This window comes from Mesoplodon bidens (genome assembly GCF_964165515.1).
Source record: "Mesoplodon bidens genome assembly, chromosome: 15".
In the NCBI taxonomy this organism is placed as follows: Eukaryota; Metazoa; Chordata; class Mammalia; order Artiodactyla; family Ziphiidae; genus Mesoplodon; species Mesoplodon bidens.
Window position 1 is genome coordinate 63,488,072 of NC_138171.1, and position 19,386 is coordinate 63,507,457.

At 46.7% G+C, this 19,386-nt stretch overlaps 1 protein-coding gene across 2 annotated transcripts in view; it reads left to right on the top strand.

The window, feature by feature from the left end:
- Positions 1–5,061: 5,061 nt before the first annotated feature.
- ADCY9 (adenylate cyclase 9) overlaps positions 5,062–19,386 on the top strand; it is a 129,923-nt gene continuing 115,598 nt past the window's right edge. For both annotated transcript variants that reach the window (XM_081257854.1, XM_081257855.1), the window contains exons 1-2: positions 5,062–5,397; positions 5,690–7,425. In XM_081257854.1, coding sequence (XP_081113980.1) covers positions 5,733–7,425 — 1,693 coding nt within the window. In that variant the 5' untranslated portion in view covers positions 5,062–5,397; positions 5,690–5,732. The remainder of the gene's footprint in view (positions 5,398–5,689; positions 7,426–19,386) is intronic.

Here is a 19,386-nt window from a genome sequence, read left to right on the forward strand (position 1 = left end):
GAGATCCTCTTGGGTTTTCTGGTTGGGCCTTAAATTCAATGACAGTTGTCCTTATAAGAGTGAGACAGAGGGAGATTGGAGATCCCGAGACAGAGGGGCCACTTGAGGATGGAGGCAGAGACTGGAGCCATGCAGCCCCCACCCCAAGGAACACCGGGAGCCCCCAGAAGCTGGGAGAGGCAAGGAAGGGTCCTCCTCCAGTGCTTCCGGAGGGAGCACAGCCCTGCTGACACCTTGATCTTGGACTTCTTGCCTCCGGAGCTGTGAGAGAATTAAATTTCTATTGTCTTAAGCCACCAAATTTGTGGTAATTTTTTACAGCAGCCCCAGGACACCAGTACCTCACCCAGTCATGGGTGCGGGTCAGGGAAGCAAGACCAGCCCTAGCCTGGCCTGGGAGCTTGATCCCCTCCAGCCTGCTGCCCAGCTGCACAGTACCCTGTATGTACCTGGGACCCAACACAGATGAGCAGATTGGGACAGGATGGAACTGGAGTAAACCGAATGCCCCTGATTTAGAAGGTGGCATTCGGGGACTCACCTGAGTTCAGATCCTTCCTGGAGTGTTTGTTGGCTAAACATTTTTTTCCCCAAAGGGTGGGTAAGGATTGAATGAGGTAATAAATGGAAAATGCCAGACACATAGCAAGCGATAGTAATAGTACTCCCTGCATTGGGAGTGCGGAGTCTTAGCCACTGGACCACCAGGAAAGTCCCCCACATACATCTTATCTCTTTTAATTCCCACGTGCATTCGTTCAATAAGCTGTTCTTGGGCTATGTACCAGGCACAGCAGGATTTAGAATCTATATACACGACTAGATTGAAGACTTCTGGATTATAGAGGAGTCTGCAAGGGATTTTGGTTATCTTCTCTAATAGATCTTCTTTTGTTTTGCCCGGACATCTGATCCTCTGCCAGTGTGAAGGTAGCTGCCCAAGACTTGTCACCAGCCAACAGGATGGAGGAAGTCAATGGTGAAAAAAAATGTTGGTAGATTCCTACAAACTCACCCTCATCAGTTGAAAGAAGAAAGGACTCAAAGCTTGTAATCAAAGCCTGGGACACATGAACAGGTAAGAGAGGGGAATCCCTTCTACCAGTGTGGTTCTCCAAGAGGGTTGCCCACCTGACAACCAAAAATAATGTGATGCTCCATCCATACCGAGCCAGTCACGGTTGTCACCCCAGTGACTTCTAACAACTCAGAGCAGAGGTCTTCACTGATCAGGTGATCATGCGTGTGAGGGCAGGCGAGGATGACAGGATGGGGCCAGCAAGGCTTTCCGAAAGCTTTTGTAGTTTGTATGGACGCATTCTGATTCATGCTGTGTCCGGGTGGAAGTTCTACACATATCACAGATGGAGAGAAAACCCTGGCAGATCTAGTGGCAACCCGGGTTGGATGGTTGGAGAAAGCATCTTCCCTGTACATGCAGGGTATCAGGCACCTTTATGCTGGGGGTGGAGAAGAAAGGAACCAGGACCCTCCAGCAACTACCCTCCAGGTCTGGGGGAGAATGAGAATGTAGTTACCTCCTTTGTAGAACTCTCCGTCACATGCTATCTGTCACCAAGCTTAATTAATTTCATTGTCTTTTTCTTTCTTTCTTCTCCCCCTCCCCCTCCCACTCCTCCCCCTCATCCCCCTTCCTCCTCTTCTTTTTACCATTATAACAATATTTTATTAGTAATCATCAAATAAAGTGTTCAGATTTCCCTGGTTCTCTCATAAAATCTTTTCTAAAATTAATTAATTAATTAATTATTGGCTGCGTGGGGTCTTTGTTGCTGCGCACGGGCTTTTCTCTAGTTGCGGCGAGGAGGGGCTACTCTTCGTTGCAGTGCGCAGGCTTCTCATTGCGGTGGCTCCTTTTGTTGCGAAGCATGGGCTCTGGAGTGCAGGCTCAGTAGTTATGGCGCATGGGCTTAGCTGCTCCGCGGCATGTGGGATCTTCCTGGACCAGGGCTCGAACCCGTGTCCACTGCATTGGCAGGCGGATTCTTAACCACTGCACCACCAGGGAAGCCCTCATAAAATCTTATACAGCTGATTGGTTTGAATCAAGATCTCGTTACCTCAACAAAAAATAAACCAAAAAAAAAAAAAAAAAGGAGACATAAGAGCTACCTCAACCAATTACAATACATAGGCCTCATTTGGATCTTGATTCCGTTTTCTTAACCCATCCCCTTCCCTTGGCATCTTTCCCAGCTACTACAAGCCCCTTAAAGGCAGAGATGGTGTATCATCGTACACCCAGGACCTAACGCACAGTGCCAGGCACATCGTCCTCAATCCCAAGGGTTTATGGAATGACTCACGCCCTAACCTGGAGATTGAGAACGTTCAACAGCAGGGAATGCTGCCTAACTGCTTCCAGAAGACATACAAAAGAGAAGGAGGGAGGTGGGTGTGATCATTCCCTGTGTCTAAAAATCTGACATGACTAATTGATTTATAATGTCTAAGTCACCAGAAATGGTGGGAGGACTGAAATGATTTGCAGAGGGGAGGAAAAGCACAAGTAGGCAATCTTTCAGATTACTGAAGGAGATGAGGAATGGGGAGCTCGAGGTAGCATTAAATGGGGGGTAGGTGCACAGTTAGCACTGTCTCCAGGGGCTGCCTGTCCAGCTGGGTTGGTCAACAGAGGAGGCAGGGCCACCTGGAAGCTCACAGAGGGTGGTGCCTGGGCCGCTCAGAGCTTCGTGGCTGCAGGAGTCTGATCAGGTTTTGAATCTGAACTCTGTCCCTAGCCCATTGTCTGACTTTGGACATGTCACTCTCCAACCCCAGTTTCACATCTCTAAAATAGGGAGAATGATATCTACCTCAGAGTGTTGTGGTAAGGACCAAAAAGGTCACAAGTGAAAACATCCAGTGGTTTCTGCCACATTTGCTCAATGTAAGTTTCCTATTCTTGTCTCACTGACTGGCTTGTGCTGTGCACTCTGCTCTTCTGAACCTCAAATTTCTTCATCTGCAAAAATGGAATATGTGAGAGTGCCTGGCACATAGTTGAAGCTCAATATAGGTTTATTTTAAAATTTTTATGACGTTTATTTTGAAACAATTTTAAAGTTACAAAAAGTACTAGAGAGTTCCCCTATACCGTACACCCAGGCTTCCCCTAATGTTAACATCGTGCCTAATCATATCAATAGTACAATGATCCAAACCAGGAAATTAACACCTCACAACTCAACGCCATTAACTAAACTCCAGATATTATTCGAGTTTCCCCAAGATGGCCTTTTCTGTTCCAGGTTCCAAATCGGGATCCAGAGTTGTTGTATCCTTTAGTTTTCTGTGACTTGTGAGTTTCTCAGTCTTTTGTCTTTCATGACCTTGACACTTTGGATGGGTACTGGTAAATAACTTGGAAAAACACATCTCAATTTGGGTTCATCTGATGTTTTCTCATGATTAGATGGAGGTTATGCACTTTTTGCAGAAAAACCATGGCAAAAACACTGTTACTTTTTGGTTTTCTTTTTTCTTTATTGTGGTAAAATACACAACATAAAATTTACCATTTGAACCATCTTAAAGTGTACAGTTCACTGGCATTCAGTACTTTCACAGTGTTGTGTGACCACCACCATCTAGTTGGGGAACATTTACGTCACCTGCCAAAGAAGCCCCTCACCCACTAGCACTCCCTCCTCATTCCCATCACCCCCACTCCCTGGCAGTCACTAATTTGCTTTCTGTCTCTATGGCTTTGCCTATTCTGGACATTTCATATATATGGAATCATACAATATGCAGTCTTTCCTGACTGGCTTTTTTCACTTAGCATCATGTTTTCAAGGTTCACCTGGGTTGCAACATGAATCGGCACGCCACTCCTTTTTATGGCTGAATAGTATTCCATGCTGTAGACAAGCCACATTTTATTGATACTTTATTTTCTAATTCAACAGTGAAACCTGGCGAGGCAAGGAGGGCGCAGACCCGCATGACTGGCAGGAGGTACTGTGAAGTGTGTGGAGGAGAAGGGTCAGGACTGGTGCCCTGGGGAGCAGAGGACTGTACTTCACGTTGCAGACAATGCTCGAGAGGCCACTGTCACACTGCCGCGGGAGTAGCAGGACTCCTTTGAAAACTTCATTTGTGGAAAGGGAAAAACAGTTGTTCAGGAGGAGGGGGGGACGACCCAAGGATGGGAAGGGAAACTCTCCCTGGGGCTGGAGGAGTTGCTTCTCGGTGTCACCAGCTTTCTAGGGCCAACCACGGCGCCCTGGAGGCCCGCCAGGCTGGGCCAGCAGAGGCTGGGGCTCGGATTGCACTGCGGTGGTCGCCCCAAACGCGCTCAGGGAGGGCCTAGGGCCCCGGGTGACACTTGGTCATTGCTTATGAAGAAAGGGGACCCTCCCTTTAGATACATGCAATAGTTGCAAACTTCCATTTATAAACAAGGTGTGCCGAGCAAGAGGGCAAACATTTTCATGTCCCAAACGTCACACCCCAGTTGCTCCTTAACTAGCAGATGCCCTTAGGTTTCCCGGAGCGGGTCTGGGGGATGTCGAGCCGCGGGGAACGGTGGCCTCTCAACGTGCCCGCAGTCCCGCAGCTCCCCCAGTGCTTGCAGCCCGCGGCCTGGACGCGGCGCGGCCTTGGGCGGAGGGCGGCGCCTCAGCGCGCGGCCCGCCGCCGTCCCGCAGCCCTGCTGTCCCGGCGCGCGCACTGTGCGCGTACCCGGGCCCGGCGGCGGCGTGCGCGGGCCGCGCGTGCGCGGGCCGCGTGCGCGCTGTGGCGGGGCGAGGGGCGGCGCGGGCGTGAGTCTGTCAGTGACAGCGGGAGGGGAAGAAGGAGGGGGCTGGAGATGGTGGCGGCGGCGGCGGCTCTTCCGACATGAGGCAGCGGCGTCGCGGGGCTCGGCTGCGGCTGCGGCCGCGGCGGCATCTCTAGCTCGGGAGGCCGCCCCAGGCGAGGGAGGGCGGGCGGGCGGGCGTCCCGGGAGCGGGCTCTGCGGCAGCGCCGCGCACGGGCCGCCGGCTGAGGGGCCCGCGCCCGCCGCGCCCTGCGCTCGGCGCCCGGCGGCTCCGGGTCGCGGGGTTGGCCCCGGAGGCCGGGAGGGGCGGTGCGGCCGGGTCAGGCCCCGCTAGACGAGCCGCGTCAACGGGGGCGGCCACAGCGCCGCGGGATCCGCAAACTTGCGCCGGGCCTCGCAGCCCGCCCGCCGCCCGCGGAGCAGCCGAGCGCGAGGGCGCCGGGCGCGGGGCGGGGGCGGGGGGTCCGGCCGCCGGCCTTGAAGCGGCCGAGGCGCCGCTCTGTGCGCAGCATGAGGGGCCTGTGGCCGCCGCCGGGAGAGCTGTGTTTGCGAGAGCGGCCCGCGGCGTGAGAGGGCTCGGCTGGACTTTCCCTCCGGAGCCGGCGGCGGAGCAGGCGAGTGCGCGCGTAGGAAACGCACCGCGGGCTCGGGCGGCGCTGGACGGGCGCGGGGGCGGCCCCAGCTCGGACCCCCGGGTGTTCCAGGTCCGGCCCCGGTGGCTGCGGTTGGCCTCGAGGGGGGACGGTGGAGTGGCGCTCAGACATTACCCGGTTGTTGTGAGCAGACGGTGCCTTTCCCAGTAGACCGCCGGGGCCCCCACTTAGGAAACCGGTAGAGCTCGTGGCCTTCAGGTGTGCGTACCTGCAGGAACAGATCCCAGTGTAACTCTGGTTGTCTCGCTGACAGGTTCTGGTGACCCCGGCCGGGAGGCTTCCGAGCGCTCGGCAACATGGCTTCCCCGCCCCACCAGCAGCTGCTGCAGCACCACAGCACCGAGGTGAGTTGTGACTCCAGCGGAGACAGCAACAGCGTGAGGGTCAAAATCAACCCCAAGCAGCTGTCCTCCAACAGCCACCCGAAACACTGCAAGTACAGCATCTCCTCCAGCTGTAGCAGCTCCGGGGACTCAGGGGGCGTCCCCCGGAGAATGGGCGCCGGAGGCCGCCTGCGCAGGAAAAAGAAGCTGCCTCAGCTGTTCGAGAGGGCTTCCAGCCGGTGGTGGGACCCCAAATTCGACTCCATGAACCTGGAGGAGGCTTGCATGGAGCGCTGCTTCCCGCAGACCCAGCGCCGCTTCCGGTATGCACTCTTCTACATTGGCTTCGCTTGCCTTCTCTGGAGCATCTATTTTGGGGTCCACATGAGATCCAAACTGACTGTCATGGTAGCCCCTGCTCTGTGCTTCCTCGTGGTGTGTGTGGGTTTTTTTCTGTTTACCTTCACCAAGCTGTACGCCCGGCATTACGTGTGGACCTCGCTGGTTCTCACTCTCCTGGTGTTCGCCCTGACTCTGGCTGCCCAGTTTCAGGTTTTGACGCCCTTCTCAGGACGAGTTGACAGCTTCAATCATACTCGGGCAGCCAGGCCCACAGACACTTGCTTATCTCAAGTGGGGAGCTTTTCCATGTGCATTGAAGTGCTCTTTTTGCTCTACACCGTCATGCACTTACCTTTGTACTTGAGCTTGATTTTGGGAGTGGCCTATTCTGTTCTTTTTGAGACCTTTGGCTATCATTTCCAAGACAAAGCCTGCTTCCCCTCACCTGGAGCAGAGGCCCTGCACTGGGAGCTGCTGAGCCGAGCCCTGCTCCACGTCTGCATTCACGCCATTGGGATCCACCTGTTCATCATGTCCCAGGTGAGATCCAGGAGCACCTTCCTCAAGGTGGGCCAGTCAATTATGCATGGAAAGGATCTGGAAGTGGAAAAAGCCCTGAAAGAGAGGATGATTCACTCTGTGATGCCAAGAATCATAGCTGATGACTTGATGAAGCAGGGGGACGAGGAGAGCGAGAATTCTGTCAAAAGGCACGCCACCTCCAGCCCCAAGAACAGGAAGAAAAAGTCTTCCATACAGAAAGCCCCTATTGCCTTCCGCCCGTTTAAAATGCAGCAGATCGAAGAAGTCAGTATTTTATTCGCGGATATCGTGGGCTTCACCAAGATGAGTGCCAATAAGTCCGCCCATGCCCTGGTGGGGCTCCTCAACGATCTGTTTGGCCGCTTTGACCGGTTGTGCGAGGAGACCAAGTGTGAGAAAATCAGCACCCTGGGAGACTGCTACTATTGTGTGGCCGGGTGTCCCGAGCCTCGGGCCGACCATGCCTACTGCTGCATCGAAATGGGCTTGGGCATGATAAGGGCTATCGAGCAGTTCTGCCAAGAGAAGAAAGAGATGGTGAACATGCGTGTCGGGGTTCACACGGGGACTGTCTTGTGCGGCATCTTGGGCATGAGGAGGTTTAAATTCGACGTGTGGTCCAATGATGTGAACTTGGCTAATCTCATGGAGCAGCTGGGAGTGGCTGGCAAGGTTCACATTTCCGAGGCCACCGCAAAATACCTAGATGACCGGTACGAAATGGAAGATGGGAAGGTTACTGAACGCCTCGGCCAGAACGTTGTTGCTGACCAGTTGAAAGGTATGTGCATTTCTTTGCCTTGTCATCTCCTTCCCCAATCCCATTTGTGTTGGAAAAACAAAACAGTCTCTTTCCACTGTCAGCGTCTGGAGGCAGATCAGTTGTTCTCGCACACCTTATCATGGGGGCATCTCAGGACCAGTGGGACTTTTCCCCCAGTGAGTGAGGTGTCACAGATCTGTTCACACCCTGACAGCGCTGACATAGATGACACCTTTTTTTGAAGGAAGGAGAACTTTGACAATATGTATCCTGCCAGTCGGCTGTTAATGTTTCTGAGATTCTGGGGCAGGTCTGATGAGTGTAAGGGGATCGGAGCCCTTCAGTGGTCAAAACTTTGAAGCACCATAAGAAATTGCCTTTGTGATCCATTTGTTCGCCCTGAAGCCCCATCAAAACGTTTTCTATGCCTTTTTCCAAAAGTGTGAAGAATAAAACTTTTCTCCTCTCTGGGCCTCACTTTGCTGGGATAAGGAAGTCAGCTCAGCCCTGCAAGACCCTTGAGAATTAGATGAAATTATGTACCCCTAAGTGCACACTGCCTTTTGCCTAGATCTCTTTTTAAAAAATGTTTGCATTTTCAGCTTTCATTTATTTAACAATGCTTTCTTGTCATGGTATTTGTCTTACCTTATAGACTGCAGCATTTTAGAATATTGAACTTCTCAGACCACCAGGTGATTTGAAAGTTTAGACCCCCTCCCCCAACCCCTCAGATGTGTCCCTGTCTTAAGCTCCTTACTGCTATTCTTTATGTTTTCACTGAGCTGCTTCTTTTGTTTTATTTTTCTTATTTTCACTTAGAGCAAAAATCTTTGAGGTCTGGGAAATGATATGTAAGTAAGTGGGATCAAAAGTAAGAATTCTAAATAACATCCTCTCCCGTCCTTTTTAAAAATTGTCCTTATATTTTACTGAAGTCTTCTGGATTGAGGGGAACATCTGTTTTGGAAGTATGTAGAGAAAATAACATTAATTTTTAAAAAGCCAACATTTGTAAAGCTGTATTGTGTTTTGCGGTGCCCCCATGTTGCATAATTATACAGTGAAAAGCCCCAGGGAATGGAATCCTCAGAAGGAGAAGTAACAGCTTAAATCAGAGACAGGAGAAGTAATAGTGTAAATCAGCCCTGGTAAGTGATTGAGTTTGAGGGCCTGGGTAGATTGTCAGCCTTGAAACAGTCCCACGTGCTCAGCTGATATTTTCTTTCTCTGCTTGTGATCGGAGTTCCATGTCATTTACTTATGTGTTATCTGGCGAAGGTGCTTTATTCTTATCCTAATTTTTCTTTATTCTGTTAATTTTGCCAGCAGTTGAAGAATTTGTGGGTAGAGTAGAAATATATTTTCACCTCATAATTCTCTCTGCCTCGAGAGCTTGCAAGGCTACATTGATGAGGTCAGAAACTACACTTCGTAGTTCGCTTAAGAGATTCTGCTGTGACAAGTGTCTTCCTCTGCAGGAGGGTGTCTCTTGCTCTGGAGTCTGGAGGTGCCAGTGGAGTGGGGTGCGGATGTAATCCCTGCTTGACATTTTGGCACCTTTGGGATCTGAGTGTCTCAGGCTCTGTCCTCAGGGGTTGTGGGACAGATTCCAGAGAATGGAGCAGCGCTGTACTACATTAGATTAAGTATGACACGGATAACAGTTTTGTAAGTGGTGCTTTGAGCAGTGTATTACTTGAATTTCAAAAATAAAAACAGATGTAATCATTAAGTATGTCTGGAAATTGCCAGGTCTTTGATTCTTTGGCAATACCCATTTTTGTTAATTTATGTGTAATTTTATTTTCAACTTACAGATCAAAGGTCTCAAAGACACTGACCAAAAAAAAAAAAAAAAAAAAAAGAAAAGCCAGAATGAGTTTGTTGATTTTTAAGAAAAACTCACATAGTGTAAATTTCGTAAATTAACTTTTTCTTTAAATTTGTGTACACTGTATATTTATAAGGAAGAGTTTTAGCACTGGATGGGAGATGGGGAAGGATAGAAGGCTTAGCTTAACCAGTGATTTTTTGGTATGATATTCTCTCCTTTAACAGTTTCCCTGAGACCATGATTTTTGCTTTATTCAGCACATTTTGAAAACCTCTGGACGGGACCCCAGTGATAGAGGATGTCTACACAACTTCCTGACCTTTTTTGAAACTGCACAGTTCAATTTTCCTGACATTGTACCAATCTGCTCAGTTCAGATGATAGCACGGTTTGTAGAAGACCCTTTTCATACAGAGGGCTAAGGTTATATACATAAGATTCCTTTTAGCCCATCTGTGGGTTTGTGGCAGATGTTTTTCTCTACGCAGTGTTGGCAGTTTTGTCCTTTTGACCCCTTTTCTGATGTTGGGGTTAAAAATAACCAGTAGAGGATTCTGTAGAAATGAATATCCATTGAATAAACTGGGGATTCCAGCACTAGCCTGGCAGTGTGAAAGGAAGCTGCCGCTCTGTAATTTGTCTGAACAGGCTTTGTGGGAAGTGGACTTTCATAATTTCTGCACATTCACTCACCCCGAGAACATCTTTGTTGTGCTCTCATGGCGCCTGGCCTCATAGACGCGCAGGTGGAGTCGTGATGGTTTGTGACTTGGGGGAGCTCGAGGGTGTAAACATCGTCGAGTCCAGAGATGGGAATGCAGTAGAGAGGTGCACGCACCTGGTGGGTCTTGAGGTCGAGCAGTGGCTTTCCAGGTGGATAAAAGACGGACATTTGGTGCAGAGGAGGAAGCGTGGGCAAAGGCTTGGGGTTACGTTTCTTGGTGGACTGGACAGTTTAAGTAGTTCATCAGGACAAGGAAGACTGTGATTACCTGGGAAGGAGTTTGGATTCCATCCTGTAGGTAATGGGGAGCCACTGATGGGCTTTGAGCAGGAAGCTTAGGTGATCTGATTTGCAATTTGAGAAAGTTTAGTCTTTCAGTCCTAGGGAATGTGGGTTGGTGATTAGTGAGCTGTTTCAGTAAATCCCAGGCAGAGGCAATAGTGGCCTGGACCAAGGTAACAGCAGTGGTGGTGGAGATGAGGGGATAGATATGAGCAGTAGTAAGATCAGCTGGATTGGATTTATAGCCCTATTTAAACAGATGACAGGGGCAAGCGAGGGGCTTGATTCTTTGAACCGGAAATGGCTTTTCAAGTTTCTGGAATTGACGTGGGGACAGTTTGACATCAGGCATGGGTGAGAGACCTTTGAAGTTTCTGTGGTGTGAATGGAAAATGCAGAATCAAGTTGTAGAATATGAAATAGGCCAGGAGCTCCTGGCTTGTCCATTCATTCATTCAACAGATAATTTATTTTGTTTTGGGCACACTTATAGGTGCTGGGGATACAGCAGTGAACAAAACAGCAAAATTTCTGCCCTCGTGGTGATTCTGTTCTAATAGGATGATCAAACAATAAACAAGTAAAAGATAAAGTTTGTGTGTGAAATTTTAGAGAGGGTGCCCAATCACTTAGAGAGAAGGTTGGAAGAATTTTCAACACAGGACTAGGATTTTGGAAATGATCCAGAAAGTGAGGGGCAATTATTATTAAAGATTAGGAAGAAATAGTCTGATTTGAGTGATGGGAAGAAGGGTCCTTTCACACTATTTGGGACATACCCCCCGGGCCCATGAGGGTACTGGCTGTTCCGTTCTCTCTTGGGCCACAAGCAAAAAGGTGAGGAGTGTTGTCTAGAACTGTTAGTTTTTCCTTTCATAGGTAGAGTCACAAAGAAAGTGAAACTGTCAGAAAATACAGTCATCTTTTCTCTTAAATACTAGGAAGATAAAACAAAGGTGCACAGTCATTCCAAATTGACACCAACACTCATGTATTTGTAGAAGGGAATGTTGGGGCTATTGCATTGTTAGGTGCAGAAACAAAACAAGACTTTCCCTCCAAACCAAGTTTTTAGCTCGGGGAAAGATCTGTTGATGTGCATTGGTAGCGATGGTTGCCCACTGGCCACCTCAGTGACCGAGCCCTTCACCATGTGCTGATGGATGGCACTGGAAGAGTCCCTGCCTAGCCCCTGTCTGGGGCCACTCCTCAAACTGACAGTGGACAGACGTACTTGGAGCTTCAGCTTTTGCCAGCAGCTGTCCCAAACTGGAAGTCTGGGCTCCCTGGTTCCCTGCCAGCTACAGCTAGGAGCCCTGGCTACACACTAGTTTGGGGTGCAGTTTGCTTGCTCACATGCACCCCTGGGTTCAACTGGTAGCTTGGATAGCTTGTAACCCTTGCCACGGTAGTGCTTGCCCACAGCTGACCGCTTGGTGTCCGCTCTTAAGTCATGTTGAAGAGAAACTCCCTGCTCACCTGTGTCCTTGCGCGGACTCGCTTGTGCACGTCGAAACAGCCTCTCGAGTAGCAAGGGGCAGAGATAAGATGAAGCAGAAAATTTGGCTTGACATCTGGGATCAGAGACGACAAACAGCTGTGGAGTCGGTGCACAGGCAGCCCCCGATGACCGTTTATTCAGGCTTCTTCAGACCAAATTATGTGGCTTCCAGAGGAGCACACAGCTGTTAATTCTTTTTTTTTAAATATTTATTTATTTATTGATGGATGTATGGATGGCTGTGCGCGGGCTTTCTCTTCGTTGCGGTGAGCTGCGTCTACTCTTCGTTGCGGTGCGTGCTTCTCCTTGTGGTGGCTTCTCGTTGTGGAGCACGGGCTCCAGGTGTGCAGGCTTCAGTAGTTGTGGCTCAGGGGCTCTAGAGCGCAGGCTCAGTAGTGTGGCGCACGGGGTTAGTGCGTCCGTGCTCCGCGGCATGTGGGATCTTCCCGGACCTGGGCTCGAACCCGTGTCCCCTGCATTGGCAGGCGGATTCTTAACCACTGCGCCACCAGGGAGGTACCCCCCCCCACCCAAGCTGTTAATTCTGAGGACCAGCTTTTGAGTAGAATTAGCCTTTGGCAAAGAAAGTTAAGGGTATGGTTCGCTGAATTTCAGGTGGAATGAAGGGAGGAGGATAATCTTTTCAGGTAGAATAACTAAGAAGGAAAATTAAAAAGAAGCAAATAGAATAAGTAAAGAAATTTCAGGGTTCTTATCTACTAGCCAGCCTTCAAATAATAATTGTGTTTCTACCTACTGGTCAGTGTCGCCTATGTACTTTGCTGTGGAATAATAATCTTGAAAAGAACACAGTGAATTTTCTATCGTGTGTGCACATGTGCTTAGATTTTCGTCTCTCTGTTGATTGGTGACTTAATTGGTATTTCTGTTTGGATTTCGATATTGTGAGAGTCTAGTCATTCCACATACACACATAATAAATATTTATCATGTTAGCCATTTAGCCATTTTTAAGCCTGTCAGCTGGATTTTCTTAACTGCTTTTGCCTTCAGTCTGTTGCACTATGTTGAAGAATGTGTGGAAAATCTGGCTCTCAGAGATATATAATTGGAAAGTGGAGGAGCGTTTTGATAGCTGTTTTAGACAATTGTGGATGTTTTTCTTTGATACTGTACCAACATCCAAGAAGTGGTAGTTTCTTAAGGGTTAGTTGCAATATGGAATCTGAAATCCTACTAATCAGTTTTTTCATCTGCTATCAAAACCCTGTTGGATTTTTTTTTTTTTTTGCGGTACGCGGGCCTCTGACTGTTGTGGCCTCTCCCGTTGTGGAGCACAGGCTCCAGACACGCAGGCTCAGTGGCCATGGCTCACGGGCCCAACCGCTCCGCAGCATGTGGGATCTTCCCGGACCGGGGCACGAACCCGCGTCCTCTGCATCGGCAGGCGGACTCTCAACCACTGCGCCACCAGGGAAGCCCCCGTTGGATTTTTTTTTTTTTTTTGCGGTAGGCGGGCCTCTCACTGTTGTGGCCTCTCCCCTTGCAGAGCACAGGCTCCGGACGCGCAGGCCCAGCAGCCATGGCTCACGGGCCCAGCCGCTCCGCGGCATGTGGGATCCTCCCAGACCGGGGCACGAACCCGTGTCCCCTGCATCGGCAGGCGGACTCTCAACCACTGCGCCACCAGGGAAGCCCCCCCGTTGGATTTTTAAACGAACCTTTCCCTGGGTGTGATTTTCTAACGTCATGTATTGGTCATTTGGAAAATTATGGTTTCTTGAGTTATGGAGATCTTCCAAATGTTGACATAAGCGAAGTCTTTAAATATAGGGACGATGTCGGCTTCACAGTGGCAGATAAAAGCTTTCCAAAATTCTGGTTTTCACTTGAAAGTTTGAGTTTCATCCTTGGCAACAAATACTCTCAGTTGTTTTCCTTGAAGCGACAGACTCATTTCATTCATTTTTCAGGAACAGTCTGCCAGATACTCAAGTCTGAGTGACCATAGTCTGTCTGTGGGTCAAGTATAAACGATGTTCCATCAAAAAAGCAGCTAGTTCAGCTTGCAGCCCAAACAGGTGTGCAGATGCTTTTGGTGACAACAGATCATGTCAGTGCTCTGGGCGGTGCCATTCCCATGTCATCCCACAGAACATCAAAGAGACACGCATTCAAGACTTAACACAATTATTTGATTTTACTGCTTCATCAGAGGACATTCTTAAGTGCAAATGACCGTTTTTTCCTTCTGCAAGTGTGTGGTGGGACAGAGCTCACTGATGACTAGCACAGTTTAGTGCCACCACCCAGTTTAGTCAGGCACCAGCAGTCTTAACCACCTTTGCTTTTGTATCATCAAGGCCAATGTCAACACTGAGAAAGGCAAATAATGTCTTAGTGTTATTATGAAAATAGTTTTGATCTCACAGATGCCCTATAGAAGTCTTAGGGACCCATGGGGGTCTGCACACCGCACTTTCAGAACTGCTTCCCTAAATGGTAAGATAGGAAGAGTGAGGGTTTTGTACCTACTCCCCAAACACACATTCTCATGTAGATGGGACAGTTCACACTGGAATTAGGATAGACCTGTGACATTTATTGTGGAAGTAGCAAGTGACTTCAGTTCATACATTTCCTTTTTCTCAAAAAAATCCTTTGTGATTCTGCCAGATCTCTGCTGCTGGTGTTGAGGGGTCAGGATGAAGACTGTCAACTTTGTTTTTTGATTTATTTTTGCAGGGCTCCCCCTTTGGCAGAATAGTATAGTGGTCCTGTGCGTGGGTTTTGGTTTCCCATACATTTGGATTCATTTCTCATTTCTGAACTGTGGAACCTTGGGCAAGCTAGGAATGATAGTGCCTCCGTTAGAGGCCTATTGGGAGACCCAAACGTGATGATTATTCAAGTAAAGCACTTATTAGCATAGTGACTTGATTGCAACAGGCGTTCAATAAATAATAACCAACTCTTCTGCCTGGGGAGTCACGTTTTGTACTGAACTCAAGGGTGTTTCTTTTTTCCGGCACTCTGTTTGGTGCACATCTTGCATAACTGGGTACTGAAACCCAGAACACACCAGGGACTGTGATTGTGTCAGTTTCTCGAATGAAAAAGGGCAAGTGTCCAAAATGCAGAACACCAATAACTTGCCCTAGTTAAACTGTAGCTGCCAGGTTTGGTAGCTTCTTTACTGAAAAACTCTAGGGAGTTTAGGCAGTATTGTTCTTGGGCTGCTTCTGGTCCCCAGAGTTTAGAGGTACTTAAGATGATGTGACCCTTGATAGTTGAGAAATTATGGGAAAATCTTTAGCTTTGTGACTCTGGAGATATTGGACGAGGTTTACACCAGAGTAGTTCGTTATTCAGCTCTACTGTATTCTTCTGTAAACTCATTTATTTATTAAATAAGTATCAAGTGAGTTTCTACTATTTGTGAGGCCTGGACTAGGTTCTGGAGATAGAGCTCCGTGTCCTCTTAGACCCTACAGCCTAGAAGGGAAAGTAGACATTAATCAAATAACCACCTAAACAAATGCTCTATACAAAAAGGTCTGGAGATAGGGAGACTTCTTATCTCCATTTTATAGGTGAGGGAACTGAAGCACAGAGAGGTTAAGTAACTTGCAATGGTCACACAGCTAGAAGAAGCTACTAAGTGGTGGAGCCAGTATTTAATCCCAAAGGACTGTATTAGAAAACATTGGTCCCCGCTTCATAGAATTGTTTTAAGGATTAAAAGAGAAAATAATATTAAATATTTAGAAAAGTACTCGGCACATAGTAACTCTCCGTAGAGATTAGATTCACCAACTAGCGTTACTGAAAGTGGGGACAGTTTTCTTAGTAGCAGCAACAACAGAAAAAGAACTATACCTTTCTTCGTTCACCTCTTTCCTGTTCAGTGTTTTCAGGCACGTTGTTATCTCAGCCATTGTGAAATCTTAGGATCTTGGGGACTGTGTATGTTGAGAAGTTTGTGTTCTATTTCCTTGATTCTTTCCCGTTATCCACCAGTTTTCAGGCTGAGTTGTTTTCTTAACATCTTGTGAAGGTGACCAGTGGCTTTTTTCAAGAATCAGTGTAAACTCTTGGATTTTAGCTTCTTTGGTGTATTTCACTCCATTACAGATATCTTTTTTTTTTTTTTTTGATGCTCAGATTGTCCTATCTTGGGCCCTGAGAACCCTTTCCAGTTGGCCCCTGAATCCTTTTCATACAAACTGGCAGTGTTTGTACTCATCGAGTAACATTTTAATGGAGTAGAGAAATTATAGGCATTAAAATCTCATTAATTCTGTTTGTCTGGTATGTTTGTTTCGCGAGACTGAGGTAAGGTTTACCCTCTTCTTTTTTGCAAAGAAAATTAACAGTATATGCATGTTTATATGAAGAAAGAGCACTGCTGAACAAATGGTTTGTGCTTTTTCAAGCTCATCAGAAGCTTTAATTTACATTCGTACAATTGACAATTATAGAGCAATGCAGCATATCTGTCTCTGGTATCTTCCCACTAATGCCTGTTGAGGGACAGGTGCCTGTGAATGTTGGTAAATAAGGATAAAGAACAATAAAATGAAAGAAATCCTAGACCAAAATGTAGATCCCTTGTTTGCAGACTGAAGTGTGCCCCCAGCCCGTTGAGCCCCATCCCCCAGGACAGCTGTGAAGGGTTCCAGGAGGCCCAACTTCAGGAATCCCCTTCACAGGAACCTTGTTCTGAATAGTGATTCCTGGAATGACTGCCCTGCCACTCTCCTTTCTGTCTTGTATAATGTGCATTTGACTTACTTTTGTTTCTGATCTGTCTCCACCCCACTGAAATGTGTCTTGAGAGCAGGAATGTTTACACATTTTATTTACTGCTGTATTCCTAGTGCCAGAAACATAGCTGGCATATAGCAGATGCTCAATATTTGTGACATGAATGAATGAATGAAGAATAACCACAGCCCAGACATTTACATGGAACAAACCAGAAGGGAGAGGGAAGGCAACAACTGGTTTTCCAGGAATAGTTGAGTGGTTAATTAAATAGAGGCTACTGGTAGGATCATTAAAGAACTTAGGGAAGGAGAGGGGAGAGTGCCCGGGAGTGTGAAATGGGCCCATGGGTGTGGAAGAGTGGGCAGTCCCGGGCTCCCGGGTTCTTCGGGGAAGGCTGCCGGGCAGGAACTCAGAGGATTGAAAACCCAAGTGTTTATTTAGGGTTCAGGAAATATGGGGTTGAATGGCTTAGTTTAGGCAATCATTTTTAAGCTTTTTAAAACAGAGATTTCGAGAAGTATATTTATCTTTAATAATACTGTAGCTCCTTACAATTCCTATTTGATTATAATTTATGCACATGGAAAACCAGCATACCCTTTTTTCGGCAAAGCTCCAGCATAATCTTTGTGCATAATTTCCAGGATTTTTATATAATGCTATTAAATTCTGTTCATTTTTTTTTCCTCCCAAAGAAAAATGTGCTACTGAAATCAGCTTTTATTTTATTTTATTTTTTTGCGGTACGTGGGCTTCTCACTGTTGTGGCCTCTCCCGTTGCGGAGCATGGGCTCCAGACGCGCAGGCTCAGCGGCCATGGCTTAACGGGCCCAGCTGCTCCGCGGCATGTGGGATCTTCCCGAACCAGGGCACGCACCCGTGTCCCCTGCATCGGCAGGCGGACTCTCAACCACTGCACCACCAGGGAAGCCCTGAAATCAGCTTTTAGATCATTTATATTTGTGTTTGAATTGTATGGGAAATACTAACTTTGGTTTTTTACCACGTAGTTTGTAGAGAGGAAGAAAACCCACATGCAGGTGATTTATATTTTTGTTTATGATATCAACATACAATATCCCATTAAGACTTTGACATATTAAGTGAAAGAGACTATTGCACATTGATTTAGTTCTGCCCTATTAAGTGTTAATGTCTCAAGTGTGGATTATACTGCATTCTGTAACTTCATAAACGAGTTCTTTTCCCCATGAGAAATGCTTCTTGTGGTCATTAATGTTAATTTTTGTTTCGTGAATGAGCTGTCTAAAACCAGGGAAGGGTGATGTTATGAAAGAAAAGTACTTTTATAGAATTATTGTTTGAAAAAATAAATTTGTTCAGTAGATTAGCTTTTCATCTTAAGATGTTTTCTCCACTAACTAGTTAAACACTTTTGGGAAAATAATTTAATCTCTCTGTCTCAGTTTCTTCCTGTTTGTAAAACGTAAAGTTTGAACTAGATGCGCTTTAAATCCCCCACCCTTCTCTAAGAATAGCTGAGCTTCTGTGACTGGAACATAGTACGCGTTCTTCATATGAAAAACTGGTTTCTTCTTCATTCATTTGTTTAAACTGTGAACCCTTATTTAGATAAATTTAGCATATGGAAACTCAGATTTACCTAACCGCTAAATTGCAGGGCATGGTGAAATTCTTAATGTTCTAAAGGATTCTTTACTTCCTTTAAATACAAGTAAATAAGATGGAGTTATAGAAGTATAATTTACACATTTAAAAAATCACATTTGTTGTATAAAGCCAGGGTATCATTAGAGGAAACCCGTTTTATTTTGAAAGTTTGAGAACTACTTTTGAAATGGCTTGGAGAAAATGTGAAGTGATTAAATTAAAAAAATGTGCTTCAGTTTCTGTTTGAACATTACTTTGGAGAGAGATTGGAAGGTTAGTTGCCAGTAAGATGAATTTCACTTGTGTTGGCAAGTTTTTCACTGGCAGGACAGAGCAAATACTGGATTAATAATGTTCTTACTGATCATTCCGTTAATAAAAGACTCACTTGCTCCTGATGGTGAGTTCCTGGATCTGCTGACTGTATAGTTAGTATGCCAGCGTCCTATGTATTTACTGTGTAGTTAGTGTGACTTTAGTAGCCCCCAAATTAATACACCTGGAAAGTGTCTAGCTTAGGCCTCTTAATTAGAAATTAGAGGTCACCAAATGATAAAAGGAAACCCTTGGATTTAATTATAAAGGATTTATAAAATAAATTGAATGGTTTTCTTATCCTTTCTTACAAATAGCGAAGCATAGCAAAGCAGCTCATGGAAAGTAATATAACATTTTCTGTGATTTGCATGGCTGGTGAAACAAAGTGAAAAGGAAAAACACTCTTCTTTGTTCTGAAAGACAGAGTTGACTCTGGGTACATATGTCATCTGACCTGAGAGAGAATTTCACCTCAACAAAGGCCCAACTTGTGAAACTGTAGCTTCCCTTAGAGAAACTGTTATTCACAGCCCGTTGGAGTCATATGTTTTCTACCAGCTAAGGCGACTGACTCAGTGTGTCAGTAATTGCAGGAGGTTAAAAACTTTTGGAACACCATGCAAACAAAACATTTCAAAGGATTTTTCTGGTCTCTAACACACATTTCATAGTGACTTTCTCAGCTGGAATAACTTAATTAACTCTGTGTTCTTTCTGGCTCCTGAAAGAAATTGTGATTTATGAACACTTGCAGAGCTGATGATTCTAAGATAACAACTTTGTCCCTCTGCCATTTGAAGTTCAAATGCAAATGTTTGCTTTCATAGCTCTAGTCATGATGTTACTTTATTTAGTAGCTATTAAATTTCCAATTCCATATACTCCCCTGGAGGTGTTCCAGTTTGCAGTAAGGTTTCTATTTCTTTCAACAACATTGGTATGGTGTGTGGAACT